Here is a 20346-nt window from a genome sequence, read left to right on the forward strand (position 1 = left end):
CAAAGCAGAAACCGTTGAGCTGAAAAATGAATGACACCTTCTTCAGGTGAACTTGGAATTCCACGTTGCTGCAGCATCGCCGTTAGCGGACGTTGGCGAAGCCCACGCGTCCTCGACCGGGTGTCTTTAGAGCAGCATCGAGCACCGTGTATGCATGTCTCAGGAATGGGAGGCCCAGCTGCCACTCCGGGTAGCCAGGGTCGAAGCGATATCTCTCCCTGAATGCACTGTAACACTTAGTGCCTTCGGGCGTGTACAGCTGAAAAATGAGAGGGAGAAATAAAACTTGAAATAAGAGATTGCAATTAGAAATACCTTTGGCTACTACAAAGTAAACTGTGCGGTCAGTTTTAGCCTTTTGTCTGACTTATTTATTTTTTTATTTTATTTATCACATACTGCGGACCAAATATGGTCCAAGCAGGAGAGGCACAGTACAAAACACAAAAGTGCAGAACTTCGACCTTAAAAAAGAAAAAGAAAAAACATACATAACGACGAAACAAGTACTAAAAAAGACGACCAACCCTTTTATGACGCTAAATAGGCACAGGAGGAAAGAAGCAACACGCAGTGTGAACAACATAGCGCTTCACAGGGAGCGCCAACCGACGGTTGAAATTACTTAGGGGAGGCCAGCAAAGGAGAATCATGAGGCAGTGCGTTCCAATCATTAATCGCATTCGGAAAAAATGAATACTTATAGGCATTTGTGCGGGCAAAAGTGGGTTCAGTGTAGTGTTTATGCTTATGACGAGATTTCTTATGAGTCTGTTTAGTTATGTAATCCTGGGGTTCTATGCCTAGCTTTGAAAAATACAAACGACCAAGAAATTTAATTCCAGCCGTTTTTCTTCGTTCTCTTAAACTTTCAAGCTTAGCTTCATGCAGCATAGCAGATGGAGAGACCCGGCGTTTATAGCGGTTATATATATATATATATATATATATATATATATATATATATATATATATATATATATATATATATATATATATATATATATAAGGTTATACCTATCAGCCTAAAGAACCAACTGCGCTTGAGCAGTTGCGCAGCAGTCAACAAAAACATCCACGTAGCAAACCGAAGTGTTTGGCGTACGTTATGAGGGAGCTGGAAAGGGACCATTATTGTGAATATCGGTGCAATTCACAGGGTATTACACTCCAGTAAGCTAAGGGCATGTGGCAAAAGCCAACAGTAGTCTTAATTTATTGTTTTGCTATAGCCGGCTGCGGCGGTCGAATTTCGATGGAGGCGAAATTCTAGAGGCACGTGTACTGTGCGATGTAAGTGCACGTTAAAGAACCCCAGGTGGTCGAAATTTCCGGAGTCCTTCACAACGACTTCTCCCATAGCCTGAGTCGCTTTGGGACGCCTGAACGAACACAAACCAAAGCAATATTTTGCTATAGCTGCTTCACGCGGTAAGTATGACCTGATGGAGCGGAGGACTTTAAAGATATTGGAAATTTGTATTAGGCATTTCAAGATTAAAAAAAAATTTGCACCTTCCCGATCATCAGTCCAACAGTTTCAGTGGCCTCCTGATATACACAAAATATCACTGAACACTGCTTTTAAAGCCTGACTCGTAATCATTTTTACCCGTTCCTGCCTTGAAAGGTAGTAGTTATGTTAGCGAATCAGTACCTTTTAAGCCCATTAAAATAAAAACGAAAATCCACACGCACCGGTACTTATGAGAGCAACCAAAACGCTGAGCTCAGCCTTTAAAAAAAATATTTCTATGCTCTCGTTTCGCATGACTCGCTTTAGATGTTCCAACGTATGGTTTCTAACATCTCAGCACACTTTCCTGCGTCCACGCTAGTGGTTATATCAAAGGGTTTAAGTTGCATGCACAAATGTGCAGTGAGTGCGTGACGAAAGAGTAAGAAAAAACGTGCGGAATAAAGGGGAATCGCCAGTCTATGTGCTATTTAACCGAAGCCAATAACAACCACATTTGTCTAGGCGGGAGTAACTGTACACAACTTCCGTTAGAAATAACGGTTTTCGACCCAGCTTTGCAGCAAACTTGTACACTTTGCATAATATGGACAAAATTCCGATGGTCGACAATCACCACCATACGGATTCAAGATAAAATACCACACGGAGACAAGACAAAATATCACTGACTGATAATAACTATTGTTATTTAAAATTGCAGTGGCGTCCACGAAAACTGTAGAAGACTACCTAAGGAATGCGTGTGTCTATCTCTCCTCTTAGCGTACCGCTAATCCCAGCACTTAGCTCTATAAACCTTGTCTGCCCTAGTGCACGATGTGCCGTTTAAAACCACAGTTATTGTACTGGGTATGTCAGCGTCAAGCCAGTCCTAGCTAGAAGGTACTGATGGCTTCGGGCATGATTTACAAATTTTTTCAAAAATTCGGCTTTTTAGTCGTCTTGCCGAATGTTCAGCAAAAATAATTACTCTTTTAGCATACCGTGTACCATATTATCGTTACCGTTACCGGAGTAGAGCCCGCCCACCACCGGTGAGCACGTGCTCATTGGCCCGATGGTGCAGGCGCGCGCGTAGTTGCCGGGTAGTGGCGCCATCTGGCGACATCAAGGAGATTTGCGCATGCTCATTGGCAGTGCGCGGGCTCCCGGTACTGCGGTAACGGTAACGGGAACACGGTACACGGTACGCTAAAGGTGTCTCCGAACCTCCTTGACCTCCCCTCCCCTTGCCTGCCCGAATAATACCTCAGTTTAACTTTTCGCACATCCCGTGGGCTCGGACAGAATACCGCTTGCATGGTAAATTCCTGCACCTTCACTCCATTTATATCGTTGGAGATGATTCGAAAGAAGACCGTGCATTATAAACAAATTGCATTCATTTTCGAATAATAATTCTCCATTTCATTTTGTGGATTGTTCCTCCAAGCACAAAAGTTTGTCAGACATAAGAAGTAAACCGGTCAGATCATGTGCATTCAGGCAGTGCACTGTCTTGACAATCCCCTGCTCTTAGAACGATCGCCACTGCAATCAACGATTTAGTCACAATATGAGAAAAAAGGTGGCCAAATTCTGACCACTCCAGCTGTAAATGTGAAGCATTAGTTCAATAGTCTGTGCCCAGACCAGGCGGCAGGTAAGGTTCTAGGTGCACCTAGCATACAGGAACACCGTTAGCACATTCACAGAACGCACTGCGGCACACCGCGGGTAAACAGTAGATGAACTTATTTATTAGCATTTTCGGGCTTATCAGCAGAAAAGGCATTAGGTATGCCCCATCATGTGAGGTCGGTGAGTGCGTGAGTGACACCCTTCGGCAAGATGCCTACTGAATATGAACACGCGTATTTTTTTTTTGGTGTGCGCTTTAATTATTGCGAGGACACACGACGCAGTGACTCCTATAGGAATCAACCTAAATGAGACTACACTGAAGCTTCAGACTTATTAAAAGCTGATCACAAGCTGATCACCAATCAAGTGAAAACCTGTTGCTGAGGACACCATCGCTTAGCACTTTTTTGAATGCGCATTCAAATACGTTTCATCAACCCAAATTCAAGTCGGGTTTTCTCTACGAGCTCGTACCCTCAGCACGTAGTCTTCAGCTGTCAGGACGAACTGCTTAGAGGCGATGGTGAAGATCACATCAGCTGGCTTGAAGTTGCAGTCGAACTGGTGCTGCATGGAAGCATTCAATAACATTTAGTTTGTCCAGGAACCCACAGTCTACTGGAGGTGAACTACAAAAACCAAAAATAAGCGTAGGCGGCCTGAAGTGAGTGTTATCAACTAAGCTTTCAATCAGTTGAATGCTGTATGTGACTTAACATGTGGTAAGATTTAAGAATAGCCTACAGGCGACTAAACACTCAAAATAATTACCCGCAGTGTAACACATACCTTGTAGTGTAATTAGGTCCATAGTTTGTGTCCTAAAATAAAGCACTTACAAAGAAAATAATATATTGCAAACACAACTGCACTGTTCGTTTCGAGGGGCCACGTCTTCGATCTTACACTGAGTGCCCCTTATTTTACCAGAGATAAGACATTTAGCACAAAAAAACTTCGTGAAAGAGATTAAGTGGGCTAGTCAAGAGGAGGGAAAACGATCGGCTTACCCTCGACTGCTGACAAAATTGGCCTTACGTTTCAAGAATAGCATCTTGACGGCAGGTGGATGTACCCTTTCAGTGTTCTCATGGGCTGCCTTTATCAGAAACAACATTCACGCCCAATAAAAGCACAGGAGCTTTTTAAACGTTACACGATGGCTGAGGAGGGTACATTGCTGCATCCTCCACTGTGATCACATTTGAGCGTCCCCTATCATACACCTAAATCTAGCGCGCAATCTTTTACTCGTGAGCGTTACAATGGGTTATCACACAGGAATTGCTCAGATCATGACTCACTTCTCCCTGTTCTGTTATTCAGACTTTTGAGCGCATACTTTCCAAGGCACATAGGGGAGGTCTTATGGATTTTCCCCAATGTCGTGCGCAGATGATAACATATGTGCATGAGTTTAAAAATATTGGTTGGCTGACGCACGCGTCTGCGATGTTCTTCAGTACGAAGGCTTCATAGGAAGTTGGAGGCTGCGGGGTTATAAACAGGCTACAGAAGGGTAATCTGCTTAGCCTAGTTCCTTCGGGATTACTATGGCATAAAATATGAAATCCTTGGGAAAGGTATTCAGCCTATAGGCGATTTATCATCAAAATATTTTTTTCATATTGCCATACAAACACATACCAAAAGCAGAGGTGCGAATGTATTGGTTTCGCACAAGGGAAAAAATACGGAAAGGACAGAGAGGAGAGCTGACAACTGACGAAGAAAGTATGGAAATGCAGATTAACAATTCATAAAGAAATAGTGTGACATATAGGATATAGAATCAGGAGCCACAGTTGAAGGGCTTCTTGTGGATTGAACGTTGAGGCCCTCTTTTAGCATCTCCTGAGAAAGGCGCGTTGGCTAACGTGTTTAGGGACGCCGTCAGGCTCAAGCACGGGTTGGGCGTTCCAAGGACGACGAAATGTGCATTTGGTTAGAGTTAATTTTCACATATTAGCAGCTATCAAAACACGAATGTAATATAATCAAAATACAGAACAAAACTTAGTAGGCTGTCGTCCAGCCACAGACAGCCCAACAATGTTGTTTCAATGCAAGCGGAAGGGACCGGCTGCAAAGATATTTCCCAGGAGCAGTCTACCCTCAACGGAGGAATGGAAGGAAGGCACGTGCTAAGTAATCAATTAGACTACAGTGATGCTTCGTGCAACGCACGCGAGCACTGCAATAATACCAGAGCTGTATTTTAGCTACCTAATAGATTATTGAGAAAATTTGTGAGGTTTCTGGTTCTTTCTGCGGTTTACAACTTTTAAAGCGACTGACACTTCTGATATGACCACTGCATTTTTTTCCTTAGATTAGTATTTGCATTATGTCCTGTAATCATGCTGCTAATAAGCGCCTTCTATCTATGTATATTCACGCGTTTCAGTTTTGCCCTGTACAATTTATTCTTGTCACTTATCTCCTTGTGTTTCACATTGTATTAATTAGTCTCTCTGGAACATTTGTCGTTTTTTGTCTCTTTAGTGAATGCCCTTCGGGGCCCCTGTAAGGTATTATGAATAGATAAATAAATGAATAACACCATTAGAGGCAAAACTGCTTCCATCGTTTGAGAAAATACGCAAATAAGTAAACGATGGATAAAAGCAATGAAAAAGCCTGAAGACAAACCTCTCCTTCCGTCGTGAACCCGCCGAGTATCTGATGCATGGTGCGTATTTCATCACTGGGACCATGAATAAAGGGATCCCAAGGAGCAATAATTGCCTTGTCTTGATGACCGTCTCTGGGAAACACTCGGGATTGGTTGCCGTAGTCGTACCTGCGTTCATAGCACTTTACTAACATCTCAGGACTACAAAGTAACTGTTGTGCACCAGAGAGCAATGATCGTTCGGTTCTTCACATAGAGGTGTTTATTTTGTAGCTGTGAAATATTATGTAACCCCGAGGGGTAGTTTTTATTTTCAAAAGGTTATGTGGTAGCGCTTGGATTCCTAAGGTCTACGGCAACACTTGTTCTAAGGATTGCGCCACATATCCGCATTGCGAAACTAATGGAAGTTTGGTTTATTGGGGTTTAACGTCCCAAAGCAACTCAGGCTATGATGGACGCCGTAGTGAAGGGCTCCGGAAACTTAGACCTCCTAGGGTTCTTTAACGTGCACTGACATCGCACAGTACACGGGCCTCCAGAATTTCGCCTTCACCGAAATTTGGTCGCCGCGGCCGGGATCGAGCCCGCGTCTTTTGGGTCAGCAGCTGAGCGCAGTAACCACTGAGCCACCGTGGCGGGGTAACTAATGGAAGTGGTGCAACATCTCCAATGTCCTTAAACAAACGCTCTCAAAGAAACCAGCCTCTGCAACAACACATATTACAAGTGTGAAGATGTCCACTGCTTCTGGAAAAAACGGTTGTGTTAGTTTCGTCCATGAATACCAAAAATGCCGAAGTAGGAGAGGAACATTTCGTTCAGATAGACACGTAGATGGAAAATACACTTGTGGCTTCTTGTCTTCCTCGCCCAGTAGAAAGCAATCATCATTGTGAAAAAAAAGAAACCACTTTTATTAAGAGAACGTTTAACTTTGTACCATACTTTCTATTTCTTTTTGAAGCTGCAATCCAAGAAGAGTGGTCGAAAAAAAATTACAAAATTCTTCGCAGGTTAGCCTGATAATAACGCCTTTTTATCTTCATCGGGCATATTGTACTGACTCTATTTTTGGCCCACAAGAAGAGTTGCCAGATCAGTCTTTATTTGCTTCGAAGCTGAGCTTACAGTAACCAAAATTACAGGAGTTCTTGTCTCGAACGACAACAACGACATCTTGACAGAGACAGTCTGCACTTTTGTGTACTATTTTAGAGCTCTTTGTTCCGTTCCACAATAAAAAAAATCACTTGGACCATCATTCACGCGACAAGTGTGTCACATGGCCCTTCGCTCACGTGACACAAAAGTGACAAATATGTACACTTGTAGTGCAGCACTTCCTATCGCCTAATGCGACCGAGTGTGCATTTTGTTTGGCCACTCATGAAAAAATCTCTCCTTGATGGACAGTTGCCAGTTGAAATTCCGATTCAAAAGCAAATTGAGCCGCCGCGGTGGCTCAGTGGTTATGGTGCTCGGCTGCCGACCGGAAAGACGCGGGTTCGATCCCGGCCGCGGCGGTTGAATTTCATTGGAGGAGAAATTCCAGAGGCCCGTGTACTGTGCGATGTCAGTGCACGTTAAAGAACCCCAGGTGGTCAGAATTTCCCGAGCCCTCAACTACGGCGTCTCTCATAGCCTTAGTCGCTTTGTGGCGTTAAACCCCATAAACCAAACCAAACCAAAAGCAAATTGAACATATTTATACGTAGAAGACGACGAAGCGGCCAGTAGCGTGGGACGGAGTGCTCCCTGTAGGCCCGCTACAATTTAAATTTTATTTCATCGTGGCATCATGTCGTCTTTTCTTTTCACTTGGTACCCCGTAACAATATTCATAACTTAAGGAACAATTATAGAGTGCAGCCATCTTAAGCGTTATATTACTGTTCAAGGTGGCGTTATCACCCCTATCAGTACCAGCAGGCGAAGCGCGGAATTCTACTGTTTCGACCTTGCGAGATGAGCCATGACGAAAGCCAAAATCGGCCGTTAACGCGTATAATACCGCTGACCACAACTTAACGGCAGCACAATCAGTCTGAAGACTGCGACTTGCGGCTCGTGAGCAACAAGATGCAGGGTAATAAGCACACTTTATTCCTTTAGTATTCCGCATGAAACAGATCGGACCCAACTCCTCTACTCGACGGACAGTATGTACATGTAAGACGCTTACCTAACAGAGGACTTCATGCTGCAACACTCAAATCTAAGATTTTCAAGTCAGACAATAGTAACGTCTGTGATGTGTCCAAATAATCTCCTCAGTGTTCTGTATTGGATACATGCGGCCTGGAATTTCGGAGCATGTCACTAATGCCGCCACGCTCAGTGAGAGCCTCTCATAGCCACTGAGAAAATTTTCTATTCGGTTCTATTGAAGGCAAAATATATCAAGTCCGAATGTCTCATTCGAAAGATGTGATGCCCACCTCACAACCAAAGCATCATTAATGATGTCACAGGCTATGATTAAAATCGCGAGGGAAGGCACGGTATTTGCACACTCTTGGGTGTGGGGCCAAACCCATCAGGTCTACTGAGGCAACTTGGGAGCCAGGCCACTTGGTCAGTGATGACAACACGTTGCCTGGAAAAGAAACCTATATCTGATCACATTTTCTGTGCCTCTGCCCTTACAGTGCAGCCAGCCATGCCTGAATGCTCCGCAGGACAGACAGGACCTTTATGGCATGAACTCTGATAACTTACATATGATTGCAGAAAAAAGGTAGAATCCGCACATTTTGCAGTCTTTTTGTACACTTGATCCAGCAAGATTTCTGAGCAGTGTATTTTGGATTTGCGCGAAATGGGAAGTAAAACGAGCTGTTGTTGACCATAACATGCTCTTTTGTCATAGCGTGTGAGCATATAAGTGACGTAACCGTTATAGGCCCTCATGGCGTCTATTTTGTACAGCGGTGAATTGGAAGCATAACATAGGAGGCCAGCTGACAATGCAAAATCATCTTTGATTTTAGCATGGAATCTTTTTAGCTACCATTCTAAGCAAACTGGGACAAACAATATCCGGAAACAATGGTTAGCATTAAGCTGAATAATAGGCTAAACTGATCTGTAATGTTGCAGAACTATTTTACTCGTCCCGAGCAGGTATCTCCGTAAAGAAACCTCAGCCTCGAGAGGGATTTGATCCAGAGGAGGCGCAAACAGAGTAGCTTTATTCCTCGATTCCCTCGGTCACGCGCCATCAACGCAGGCTATTTTTTTTTCATTTTGAAAAGTTTTCCATAGCTGCTAAGTATCCTTCAATGCGCCGCCGGTATTTGTAAAGACTTTTATACGCAGTATCGAAGTGACCTAAAAGGTAAAATATTGGTAGGGTTTTAACGTAGCTAACCCGGGGAGACGTTGGAAAACACGTTTTTTGCCTGGATGGATCATGGTTTTGCTGGTTTTACTTTCCTGGTTTTTCGGCACGTCTGGCGACGACATTAGACTCAGGTTACGCCTGATCGAGGTTCAGCTGATCTGGTCTGTTTCCGGCGCAGATGGAAGCTGTGAAGACGACGGTGTACAGTGCATAGCGCTAGAGCACGTTGCAGTTTAACACGAGGCGAGATCGGCTGTGGTTAGAGTATGGTTCACTCGTGCAGTTGCCAGCGAAGCAAATTTGTTCGTGCCGTCGCGGGTTCAATACCCAGTCACGGCAATATTTATTTATTTAATTTCTGCATGGGCTGTTACTATGGAAGGTTTTCCCAAGGTCACCGTACAAGGTTAAGTTTCGCACAAACTTGATGACTCGGTTAGAATTCGTTATGTATTGCTCTGACACTAAAATGGCGATGAAAACTAGCGCTAAAAGGGACGGCAACAAGACGGAATTCTACTCGGCTTTTACGTCTGTCTGGTCACAAAAATCCTCATGAAGAACACTCTGATTTATGGTTTATGGGGTTTAACATTCCAAAGCTACTCATGCTATGAGGGACGCCATACTAAAGGGTTCTGGATAACTGCGACCACCTGGGGTTGTTTAACGTGAACTGACATCGCACCGAACTCGTGCCGCTAGCATTCTGCCTCCATGAAACTGCGACCACCACGGCCAGGATCAAACCCACGTCTTTTGGGTCAACAGACGAGCACCACGATAACTGAGCTACCACGGCGTTTCAGGAAAACTATATTTTCTAAATTGGGATTTTATTGAAAGTACACACAGTGCCGGCACATGATGCCAGTTTTCCGCAGGTTTTCCAGTCTAATTAAAACATGGCTAGTAATTCGCATTCATATTGCGCCATGGAAAATGCTAAATATTAGTAATTCCCTTCTCAACCATCCGGTGTAGATTATTCCAGAGTAATGGTGAGTGTTTACAATAATTGAACCCATGTTTAATTCTTTCTTGAACGTCATAAAGAGGATAAATAGAGGTCGACATTAAAATATCCTTTAATAACGCTACTTGTACCGGCATGCAACGCTTTAGTGATCAACCCCTATCATTCGTTATGCTAGAATCATGATGCTGGAGCATAGGCGCAACTACGCTTAACTGCAAAAAAGTTATTAACTATGCAGAGAAATGGCGACAGCACTTACATCAAGTTACATGACCCGATCGGCGTTTAATACAGAACCGACACTGTACTGTATGCTTCATAATCACTTATTCGAATCTAACTGCTAGAACTCACAGAACTCACTATTCGCACTCGCCTACTAGCATGCTTCGCAGAGAGAGCACTTCTTGCGCCTCAATAGCAGCGTAACAGAGTGATCAATAAGATGGTTCCACTAAAATAGAACTTTCGCTTCAAGAGCCTCCTAATTCTGGGAGCGATACTCAGGTTGGCTTGTCTCTTCTGCTCAGCACACGATGTCAGAAGAAGTAATCCAAGAAACATGAACGACAATTTCACGCCATGGACGGAGGCGGAAGCCAGCTTTTGGGCTACTTGGACGTTTAATGCTTTCAGGTTAATAATCACTGAATGTGAAGTAGGTGGACGTTCCGCTTTGAAATCATGCGAACGCACCTTCGTGGAAGGGCATTGCTGTTCAATTGGGATGTGTTCTAAAATCAAGTTCTTGCTTACTGCACTTTTTACTAACTTAAAGAAAAGGGAGAGACACTGTAATCCTATGAAGGTAGTCGTTAAGCTTATGAGAATAACGAAGATGGTGTCTGATCAGTGGCGTCATTGTGCACCCATTAACGATGGCTCACCTCGTTATGTTGAATTGGTAATAGATGCCTGTCGTGTTCACAAAGCTGAGTGGTCCTTCGAAGTGTTCCTCGTTGGCGCCTCCGAACAACGCTTCGCCTGGGATGTTCTCATGAGAACTGAAGTAGAGTCCAAGCCACGGTTTCGCAATGATTCTGGGCTGGTACAAGTCTTTGAGCAAGGAGAATGGTCTCATGACCAGTCCCAGGACTCCATCGTAAGGACTGTCCCGGTAGCTTTGTACGTGATGCAGGCTTTCGGCCTCGATGAAGTAACGCTGACCGATGTCGACTCCACCGAGCTCATGTACATCACGCGACAGACGTCCCGTGACGCTGCACATGCCAAACCACGGTGCACAGGTTAGAGCTGCTCTTTAAAATAATTTAACACATCGCATATTGACGGCAAACACAGCAATTATGTAGAAAGCAGGACGAAGGACTAAATTATACAAAATTCAGGAAAAATTGAGAACCAAAAATTAGTAAGAAGCACTGAAAGTGCCTTCTCTGCCTCAGGTGGCATAATGTGCGGTCAATGGTTTCCTTGTTCCGTATATGTTATCGATAGAAAGGCCTCGCAGCTCAGACAGGTTTTTGGAAACAGTCTGGTTTGCGAAATATCGCAGTACGATTATCCATCCTGCTTTGGACAGGTTGATTTTAACCATTCACCTTGTACAAAACAAAAGATGTAAATAAGTAAATAAAACACACGAAAGAACAATTTGATATCCGTGGCCATCAGTCTTTATAAGAACGAAATCCAAAAATGACAACAGCAGGTAAACTAACACATCTGGACGAATAAACTGCATACTCATGGCTCTGCGTAACACGTGCCGATTTAGCATCATCTTTCTAACAACATCACTATAGTTGCATGAAGCACGGACCCCGACGCCGACATCGAGCAATTCGCTTCAGTTATAAGAATGTAAATTTGCTGTAATCGTGTAAATAATTTTTTATACCATATCTCAATCAATGACGCTTTTTGTCTGCGTAATTAAATGCGCCATTAAGTTGTTACAACTGTGAAAAGAGCACATCTACCTATAATTAAACCTTCGCAGGGTAGCCTTTGAGATCCACCGCGAGTTCCGCTTTCACATAGATTTAAATTCCAGATTTATTGTTTCAAGAGCTGGGGGACTGACCGGCACTAAATGTTCAAATCTAGAAAGCCTGAATTTTCTAACAGTCTCAATTTAGGGTGGTGGAATATATTATAGCGGATATAGGCTGGAAGTTACATTCTACTCATAGAATTAATGAGTATCACACTGTGCGGTATTTTCACGTGTTTAAACAGATGCGCCGACAGGGAGGAAGTATATAGGCTGCTGAAGGCAGCAAAACGTATAATACTGCAATTTTCTTCAGCTATGCCCATTGCACTGACTTTACGGTATAACGTTGGCAACTTTGTACAAAAAGAATTTTACCTGCGCAGTTCCTCCACTTGGAGTTCCCTGGTGAACGTGGTGGAGGCGTCCCGGTCGAACTTCTTGCGGCCAGCTGCAAAATAAAATAGACAGCAGATTCACTTCTGCATAGCGCGATGAAAGAAACTTTCTTAAGTATTTTCCTCCCTTTTCTGTCAGAGCAAACAACTAACCTATTCTATTGTCGATTTTCACTAGAGAGAAACTGGAATGTCCGCCCTCACAACGCTCGGCAAAACCTTAACAGTGTGCGACGAAAACAAAAAATGCAGGTATGATAAGAATAATCTGTAGAAAATACGGCACAGTGCGAACAAAAAAATTATTTTACCTTCAGAGTGTACTAGCTCATAAATACTAACATGACCCGCCTATGGAGTGATTTTTCATGGAAGGATATTGAAAAGATCGTCATGTCTTATAATGACACAATGCTAGAGAAGACCACCGCTGATCGCTTTAAACTTTCAAAGAATCATAGCCCTGCCTGAATTAAGCAATTATTTCGTCACTTGAGCATAGTAGTAAGACTGAGCTCCCATTGATTCCCAATTCAGAGTCATGTTTCTCATGAAGTCCACATGGGTCCGCTTTATCAAGAAACCTATTCATTCATTGGCAGGACATCCTCCCTTGGGGCGCAGAGTCGAGATAGCCTTAGAGAGTAGCGGAAAGCAGGCCGATGGTAAGTTTCAATTCGGCTTGCCTTATCTTATTTTGTAAGCTTCAACTGTAAACTTTAGGCCAACTGCCTCCTGTTTTCATCATTTCCATTCGTATACCTCATTCATAATTTTAAAGTCAGACACTTCGTGCATGTATTTGAAAGGCGGATTTTTTTTTTCTTTGTAGTCGCTTAGAAACGGTCATACGGAAAGTAACTTTTAATGTGATTTCTCTGAATTCAATTTTTTAAAACTTAGTCGAACTAAAACTCTGATTGCTTGTTCCATAATTCCCATATAACAATGTCATCGTATACCTTCATTTTACTTCACATACAAGTGTTCACCTCGTTTGTATTCGTCTGTTGTACTGGTGTATATTATGTGAAATATTCCGATGTATTTTATCTATACTGACTTCTTTTGGAAGACACATATGGCTGATGTGCAGAAGAGACGTTCCGTCGTCGCATGTTTGCTTTACAATGCAAAAGAGTTAAGGCCTTTCTCAGAAAGTTTGTTGCGCACACCCTAGGATATAACGTTTGCAGATATGGTAGCGCTCTATGAATGACTGCTTTCCAGTGCAGAAGATTATACTAGTCTTGTTCCTAAAATGATTGCTGGTATTCTACTTTATAAAATAGATGAGCAGGGATTGGAGAGTACGTTTAAAGCCTTATGACTCCCAACAATTTGGTCCAAGACGCTTTTTTCCTGAATTTCACCCAAGAAAAGCCGTGTCGCGGTGTCTTGCGAACACGGGCCCCACTAACTGAAAAAAAAAATGTTTTGTGATTCGCAAGGTACGGCTGGCTTCCACGGGCTGCTAGCACGGCGCACATGCAGTGGTGATGGTGAAACGGCATACATGGCTTTACATTAGCGCCGTGAAATACTTATTGGTGGGTTTTATATCACTAAAAGACTGATCACGACCATTAACCGCTTAATTTGCGTCTTCCTGGTAGCCAAAAATATGCAGAAAAATGGCTTTCGTGTAAAACACACCCTTTTTTTATGACATATTTACAGCCCCTATATTTTTATATGCTGATTCATGCCATTTAGAAGGACGCTTACTGCAGCGCCCGCTTATTGTCGGAATTTCGGTTAAAAGTGTGCGTATTCTTAAATTTTCAAAACACAAAGTATTTGCGCATGCCGCAGTATTACGCAGTATTTACGCGGTATTTCCGCAGTATTTACGCCAGCTCAGATGTTTCAAACTTCTTTGAACAAAACAGGTTATAGGCGGCATAAAAACGGCAATGTTTAATTGTAATCTCGCACCAGTAACAATTAACGAGATGAAGAGCTACCAGAAGTGACTAAGCTAAAAAGCTTACTACATACGGAAACACTTCTCTGAAATCACCGACAGAAAGCGCGTAAAAAAGAAGTGAAGTTCATGCTTTTTACTACCGTGACGTCATAATTTCTATGTTCCGCATAGGAACAAAAAAAATTACATTTGTCTTGCGAGACATCATAATTTGTATGTCCCGCAAAAAAAAAAGAGAACAATCCCGCTAACTTTAAGCGTCCCGTTAACACAAGCGATCTCCCGACAATAACATACTTAGTTTTTTTCCTCGTGGTATCTTAAAACATTTCCATAGTTAGACAATACCGTTGAGTGAGCTCCAGCGCACAATGAATCAACACCGCGTGATCGGAGCGCCTTATTATTTACACTTTAGAATAATGGCCAGTGGGTCGAGTGGATGCATGACAGAAAAAAGCTACTTCGCAACGACGACAACACAAGAAAGAAAAGGAAAACACAAGCGCACACTACTGCCAACTGTTTATTGGAAGAAAAGTGGGCGTATTTATAACCCTCACTCGCCATGTACCAACGCTCTATTGCTCTCAGCATAACCAGTAACAATAATCTGCAAATGACCAGATTAAACACAAATAGGTCAACGCTTCTTCTACCTTGCTCTTAAAGCACTATCATATAACTAAGGTTATAAAAATAAACCAAACAGGTCTTAGCAATAGCGGTGTCAGTTAATCATAGCAAATATTTGTTGGCTACGATTGCTCAGATTTGTTTGGTTCATTTTATAACCTTTGTTATAATCTAGTAATAGAGCGTTGTTACATGCTGAGTGACGTTTATAAATAGGTCCGTTTTCTTCCAATAAACAGTTGTGAGTGGTGTGCGCATGTGTTGTGCTTTTCTTTTTTTGTTTTGTCTTCGTTGAGCCGCAGTTTTGTCAGTAATATTTACACACGCTCTGTAGTGCTGGGGCAATGGGCGCTGAGGCTATCTGCAGCAACATGATTTCTTATCGCTTCAAGCCTTTTTTGAAAGCGCCGCCGTGCACATGATGTGTCAGTAAGAATATCAGCCGTAGAAAATGTTTCCTACATTCTGCCCCGAACGACGTAATTAAATGTTTCTTTCTCACAAAGCAAACCACTTGAAACGGTTTTCAAAGCTGGGAATTACTAAATGCTTCCCGCCGTTACACAGAGTTCATTAAGTAATAGCGCATATTCCGAGCAGTCGCTAGGTATTAACATCAAGGGAATCATAACTGAAGCCTGCCCCACAGGTAATACATTAATAGTCATCCGGTATTTAAAAGACAGCTCCTCACTGGCCGAACTATGTGATGGATTCTGAGGAAAAGTCATGTGGGCCGCAATCATCGTTGTAATCTCTTCCAATCGCAAAGCATATTTTGTGTTTCAGTTGTACACGCAAATTAGAGTTTAACGCTTCTAAATGCCCCGACTGCTTTGTAAATGAAAACGAACTACGTGCTCATATCTCTGGGAGACAACAAGTCTAAATGTTTCGCGCCAGTTGTTCATATGTTGATGCTTTCCATACAAATGCTGTCTTTCACAAGGCACCAACTTTGTCTCTCAGCAATAGAGACTAGCATGTTTCGTATACGTACTACAGGGACCCAATTCAGTGCAACTTGAAGACGTCAGCCATGTAGGCACTGTCGTGTCCAGCAAGACTTTGAACTCCTGCCGGGGTGTGCCAACCTTGAGCAGAATGGTGTAAGTATTCTAGAAAAAAGAAAAATTATGATTTTCAAGGCGCAGCCTTTGCTGTATATGCGAGCGACACTTTTCAATCTCTTCTTTACTACGCAAAGCAAAATTACTGGTTCTCAAAGATTTCAAACAGCCGAACGATGTAATAAGTAATAATAAGTTACCTCGGTAATTGCGGGGGTGTTTCGCAGTTTTGAGACAAGATGAAGTTACGGCGAAATAATCGTGATGCCAGGTCTAATCGTTTACTTGATAGTAAGGTTGACTAAGAGGGCATTTGCGTTCTGGCCGAAATTATACTCTGTATAGATATCCCAAATCACGTCTTCAGAACGCGCTTTGTTGACTTGCATGTGGAGAAGAGAGAAAAAAAATAAATGACTTCACTGAAATATGGTACATATGGCTGCACACCATCGACCTGCTTTCAACATTCAGCGCATAAGATCTTCCATGACCCCGCGTTTTCCGACAGCATTGAAATTATCGCTGCAAAGGCACTTCCTTCAGAGTAGCCATACACTCGTAGTTTAGGCATTGTTAATCGAGAACAACCACCTGTATTATCAGTATCTTTGTCACAAGAATTTCTTAAACCGCCATGCCAATTTTTCACTAGTATTATCATGATCATTCTAATCACTATCAGATTCTGATTTTGTGTGACTGTCATCGTGACATTAATGGTCTTAGAAGGGCCTTTAAGTTTCGATTGCGTTGTCTCTGTCGTATTTATTTCATTTCGTTTCATTTTCTCAGCACAAGCACAGTGGCCTTGGTGACAAGGCGCTCTCCTATCATTTTGTACAGGCACGCTGCAGCAATTTTTTTTTACTATACTTCTACGTCTCTAAAGTCACTCTATCGGAGGGCCGCCGCGGTGGCTAAGCGGTTATGGTGCTCGGCTGCTAACCCGAAAGACGCGGGTTCGATCCCGGCCGCGGCGGCTAGAATTTCTTTGGAGGAGAAATTCTAGAGGCCCGTGTACTGTGCGATGTCAGTGCACGTTAAAGAACCCCAGGTGGTCGAAATTTCCGGAGCCCTCCACTACGGCGTCTCTCATAGCCTTAGTTGCTTTGGGACGTTAAACCCCATAAACCAAACTAAACCAATCACTCTATCGGAGGAAGAAGACTGATTTGCTGAGGCAATAATATAACTAACTGCTAATAATTTAATTGTTTTAATTTTCTCAGAAAGTATTTATGAGGGTAAGCATAATTCGGAGGATGCAAAAGGAACAGACAAGTGTGTATTTAGTTAGCAAAAGGCAAGTAACCTTCACTTCAAAATGTTAACCACTTAGGAGAATACGTTTTTGAGGACTGAGATGTTTTGATATGAAAGCGCTACAGTCTCAAGCGAAGGACTTACGTTTCCGACGTTTTTTATCGGCACAGATATGGTTCCTCCGGTTTGAGCGCCATGGGCACTGGCTTCCGACTCCCCAGGGCTTGAAAACAAAGTGTTTGTAACAGTCGCTTGGCATGAATGTTGTAACCTTTCCTTGCAAAAAAAAACTGTTACCAATATTTTTGGGGACGAGAAAGCATGAACTACTTGACAACAGGGCCACCAAACTCATTGGACTTACCGTATTTTCTGGTGTATAAGACGCACCCTTGTTTAAGACGCGCCCGCCATATATGCAGGCTGTCATTGAAAAATTTAGTATATAAGACGCACCCTTGTATAAGACGCACCGAAATTTGCCCAGTTAGGCTAGTGAGGCTTAATTAAACACGCTTGCGCGACCATCGCGAAATGCACCGTGATCAAAAAAGGCAACACTCGCGCCATAGCCACCCACGTTTTAGCAAAAAAGAAAGAAAAACGAAAGAACTCTCCTTATGTCCATAAGAACATTTTATTTTTACTTCAAACCTTCGGAGTCTTCATCTTCGGATGCGCTATCAAAACTTTTGACCATTTCTGGAGGCAACGCGGCTGAAACATTCTCTTCGCACTACGTACGTACTACGTACACGGAGCAAAGTTGCAAAGGGGGACTAAAAAAGAATGCCGGCATGTCTTGCCTTGTCTTGACAATGGCGAGAAGCGCGATTGTCGCCGTCTTTTGGCATTTCACATTACTTTTGCTTGGGGCCTCCAAAACGGCCATGCGTTTGTGCTCTCGAAAGTCGTCATCCCCGCCGTTTCATGACAAAGTTCACCTAGAAAAGTTGTGCACTGCGGTCCCGGTATTGAAGTAGTAACCGTGTTACAACGACGTTATTGGTAGTGATATTTTTTCGGTAAAAAAAGTTTGAACATGAACTTGAGTAATTTCTGAACTCGCAAAAAAAAACGAAAAATTTGCGTATAAGATGCACCCTTGTATACGACGCACCAGCGAAAGTTTTGAAAAAAAAGTCCCGTCTTATACACCGGAAAATACGGTAGAATAGTTAGGGTAAGTAGGGACTACTTGTAGTCCAAGCCAGCAGATGTGGTGATGACAATAAATGGAAAAACGTGACTGTTGGAAAGAGAGAGAGCAATATAAATGAGGGTATGGCGCAAGGCGATATATGTACTGCTTAACGCAGAATAAAACAAGCTCCACCTCACGAGAGAAGAGACACTAACCAAGCTGCTTTCTAACAAACAACAGTTGTGTGTTGCCTCCCCTGATGAGACAATCGTCTGGATCCTCGTTTTGACTGTCACTGAAATGGCATCTAGATTTCAAAACAGCGGTATAGATACGAAGGAAATAATGGTGAAGTGCTTGCTGTGCTGCGAGCGACAAAATTATTCTAGCCACCTTGCGACCATAATGTAGCAATTCTGTATGCAGTAACGTGTAAACATGGCGCACATTATATGAACATACCTCTTCATTCATAGAACACTGGAAAGCGCAAAAGCTCCGAGGAGGAAAAAATATTTGTCGTTCAGAGAATTAAGACCCACGCATGTTACCAATTTCGGATACTTTAACGCGATGTGAAACAGCACTTAGCTATGCATTCCATAGCATTTGAAGCGAGAGCAAAAGAAAACATTAATTCCACGAAGACTGTATTCAGTTAAGCGGTGAGCGTGAGAGTATTTCTGTATTACTGAATCGGTTCAGGACATGTAGGTTACTTTCAGCGAAACTCGACACAGGTTCCTTAATTCTAGGTTAGGGTTAAGCCGGCGACAGAAGAAAAGGAAGAAAGAAAGAACGAGTAGGACGACACGGGCGCCGACTACTGCTGCAGGTACACACCACCCTTCGTACATACAACAAAGACAAGTTGTTTCTTTTACTAAGTAAGCTTCAAAAGGTTCAAAGAAAGCCTTACCTCTGAGCAAAGCCGCACGATAGGGTGCCCAAAACAAGGACAGGAGCTAACAACCACATCTTCGGACAACTATCCACTCTGTTCAAAGCCACCTAAGCGTCATGCTGGAGTTTATATCCAACGCGGCGCTTTTTACGACGTTATCTCCATCAAACATCTTCGTTTCAAGTATCAGGTTTCGGTGTCGCGGTTTTGCGGAGCTCCCGCCGAAGAGGGGTAGGGAGTTACATAGCTGGCACTTGAGTGTTTTTCTCCGAGTGGGCACAGGGTATCACTAAGAAGATCGAGCTGCGATTAAAAACAAGTGTCAGCTCAAGGATGCGACAGAGTTCAGCGTTGTGTATTTCTCTGAAAATAGAAGCAAACTTTGTGCGACAGAGCACGTGGATAGCCGTCACTTGGGGTCAACAGAAACAGAATACGCAGCCGACACCGAGACTGTCGGCGATAAGCTGGCCGGGTTCGGTGACCGCGGAGAGCAGGTCAACCTTGGGCGGCAAGTTTACGGCTCATTGCATACGGAGGATGAGGACGAAATGCTTTCTTTTCAGAAATGGTTCACCTCCACCCCTTCGCATGATGTCCTTAATCAAGGACTCGGTTGGCTGTCGCTATCATGCGCGCCCGCTTGATCAGCCATTGCTGGTCTTGTCGGTCTGAGCTGGACAGAGCAGCCCACCACGAGGTTAAAGTGGAACAGAGAACGGGTGCTTGGTGTCCAGAGGCTAGGGGCATTCCCACGGCAAGCTGTGAGTGGACCTAATGCAAGATACAAATAGGGGTGAGGAAGTTGGCCTCAATGCCATGCACATTACCGTGTTAGCGCGTGGAGAGGCTGTTTTTAAAAAAGCGCTGCAAGGTGCGATTGCATGGAGCCCTCCGTCATCTTTTCACGGAATTAACGTGGATCTTTCTCTAGACAACGAGCGCCGAGTCGGAACGCTTAGCTAAAGCTTATGTGTT

The 20346-nt window shown here is 43.3% G+C and overlaps 1 protein-coding gene across 1 annotated transcript; it reads right to left on the minus strand.

Moving 5' to 3' along the window:
• LOC149333142 (cathepsin D-like) lies at positions 1 to 19468 on the minus strand. The gene is made up of 8 exons (XM_089555994.1): positions 19384 to 19468; positions 17465 to 17543; positions 15985 to 16102; positions 12399 to 12471; positions 10951 to 11283; positions 5756 to 5906; positions 3578 to 3670; positions 1 to 259 (listed from the first exon to the last, which is right to left on the minus strand). The coding sequence occupies exons 1-8, from the start codon at positions 19440 to 19442 to the stop codon at positions 83 to 85; spliced, it is 1083 nt and encodes a 360-aa protein (XP_089412120.1). The 5' UTR covers positions 19443 to 19468; the 3' UTR covers positions 1 to 82.
• Positions 19469 to 20346: the final 878 nt, after the last annotated feature.

This window comes from Amblyomma mixtum, chromosome 8, assembly GCF_055824585.1.
Source record: "Amblyomma mixtum isolate Tamu chromosome 8, ASM5582458v1, whole genome shotgun sequence".
Taxonomy (NCBI): Eukaryota; Metazoa; Arthropoda; class Arachnida; order Ixodida; family Ixodidae; genus Amblyomma; species Amblyomma mixtum.

Coding starts and splice junctions, on each gene's coding strand:
- LOC149333142 (XM_089555994.1), bottom strand. CDS start 19,442: ATGTGGTTGTTAGCTCCTGTCCTTGTTTTGGGCACCCTATCGTGCGGC. Junction 17,544..19,383: donor TCGTGCGGCTTTGCTCAGAG/GTAAGGCTTTCT, acceptor TTTGTTTTCAAG/CCCTGGGGAGTCGGAAGCCA. Junction 12,472..15,984: donor CACTGAATTGGGTCCCTGTA/GTACGTATACGA, acceptor TTTATTTTGCAG/CTGGCCGCAAGAAGTTCGAC.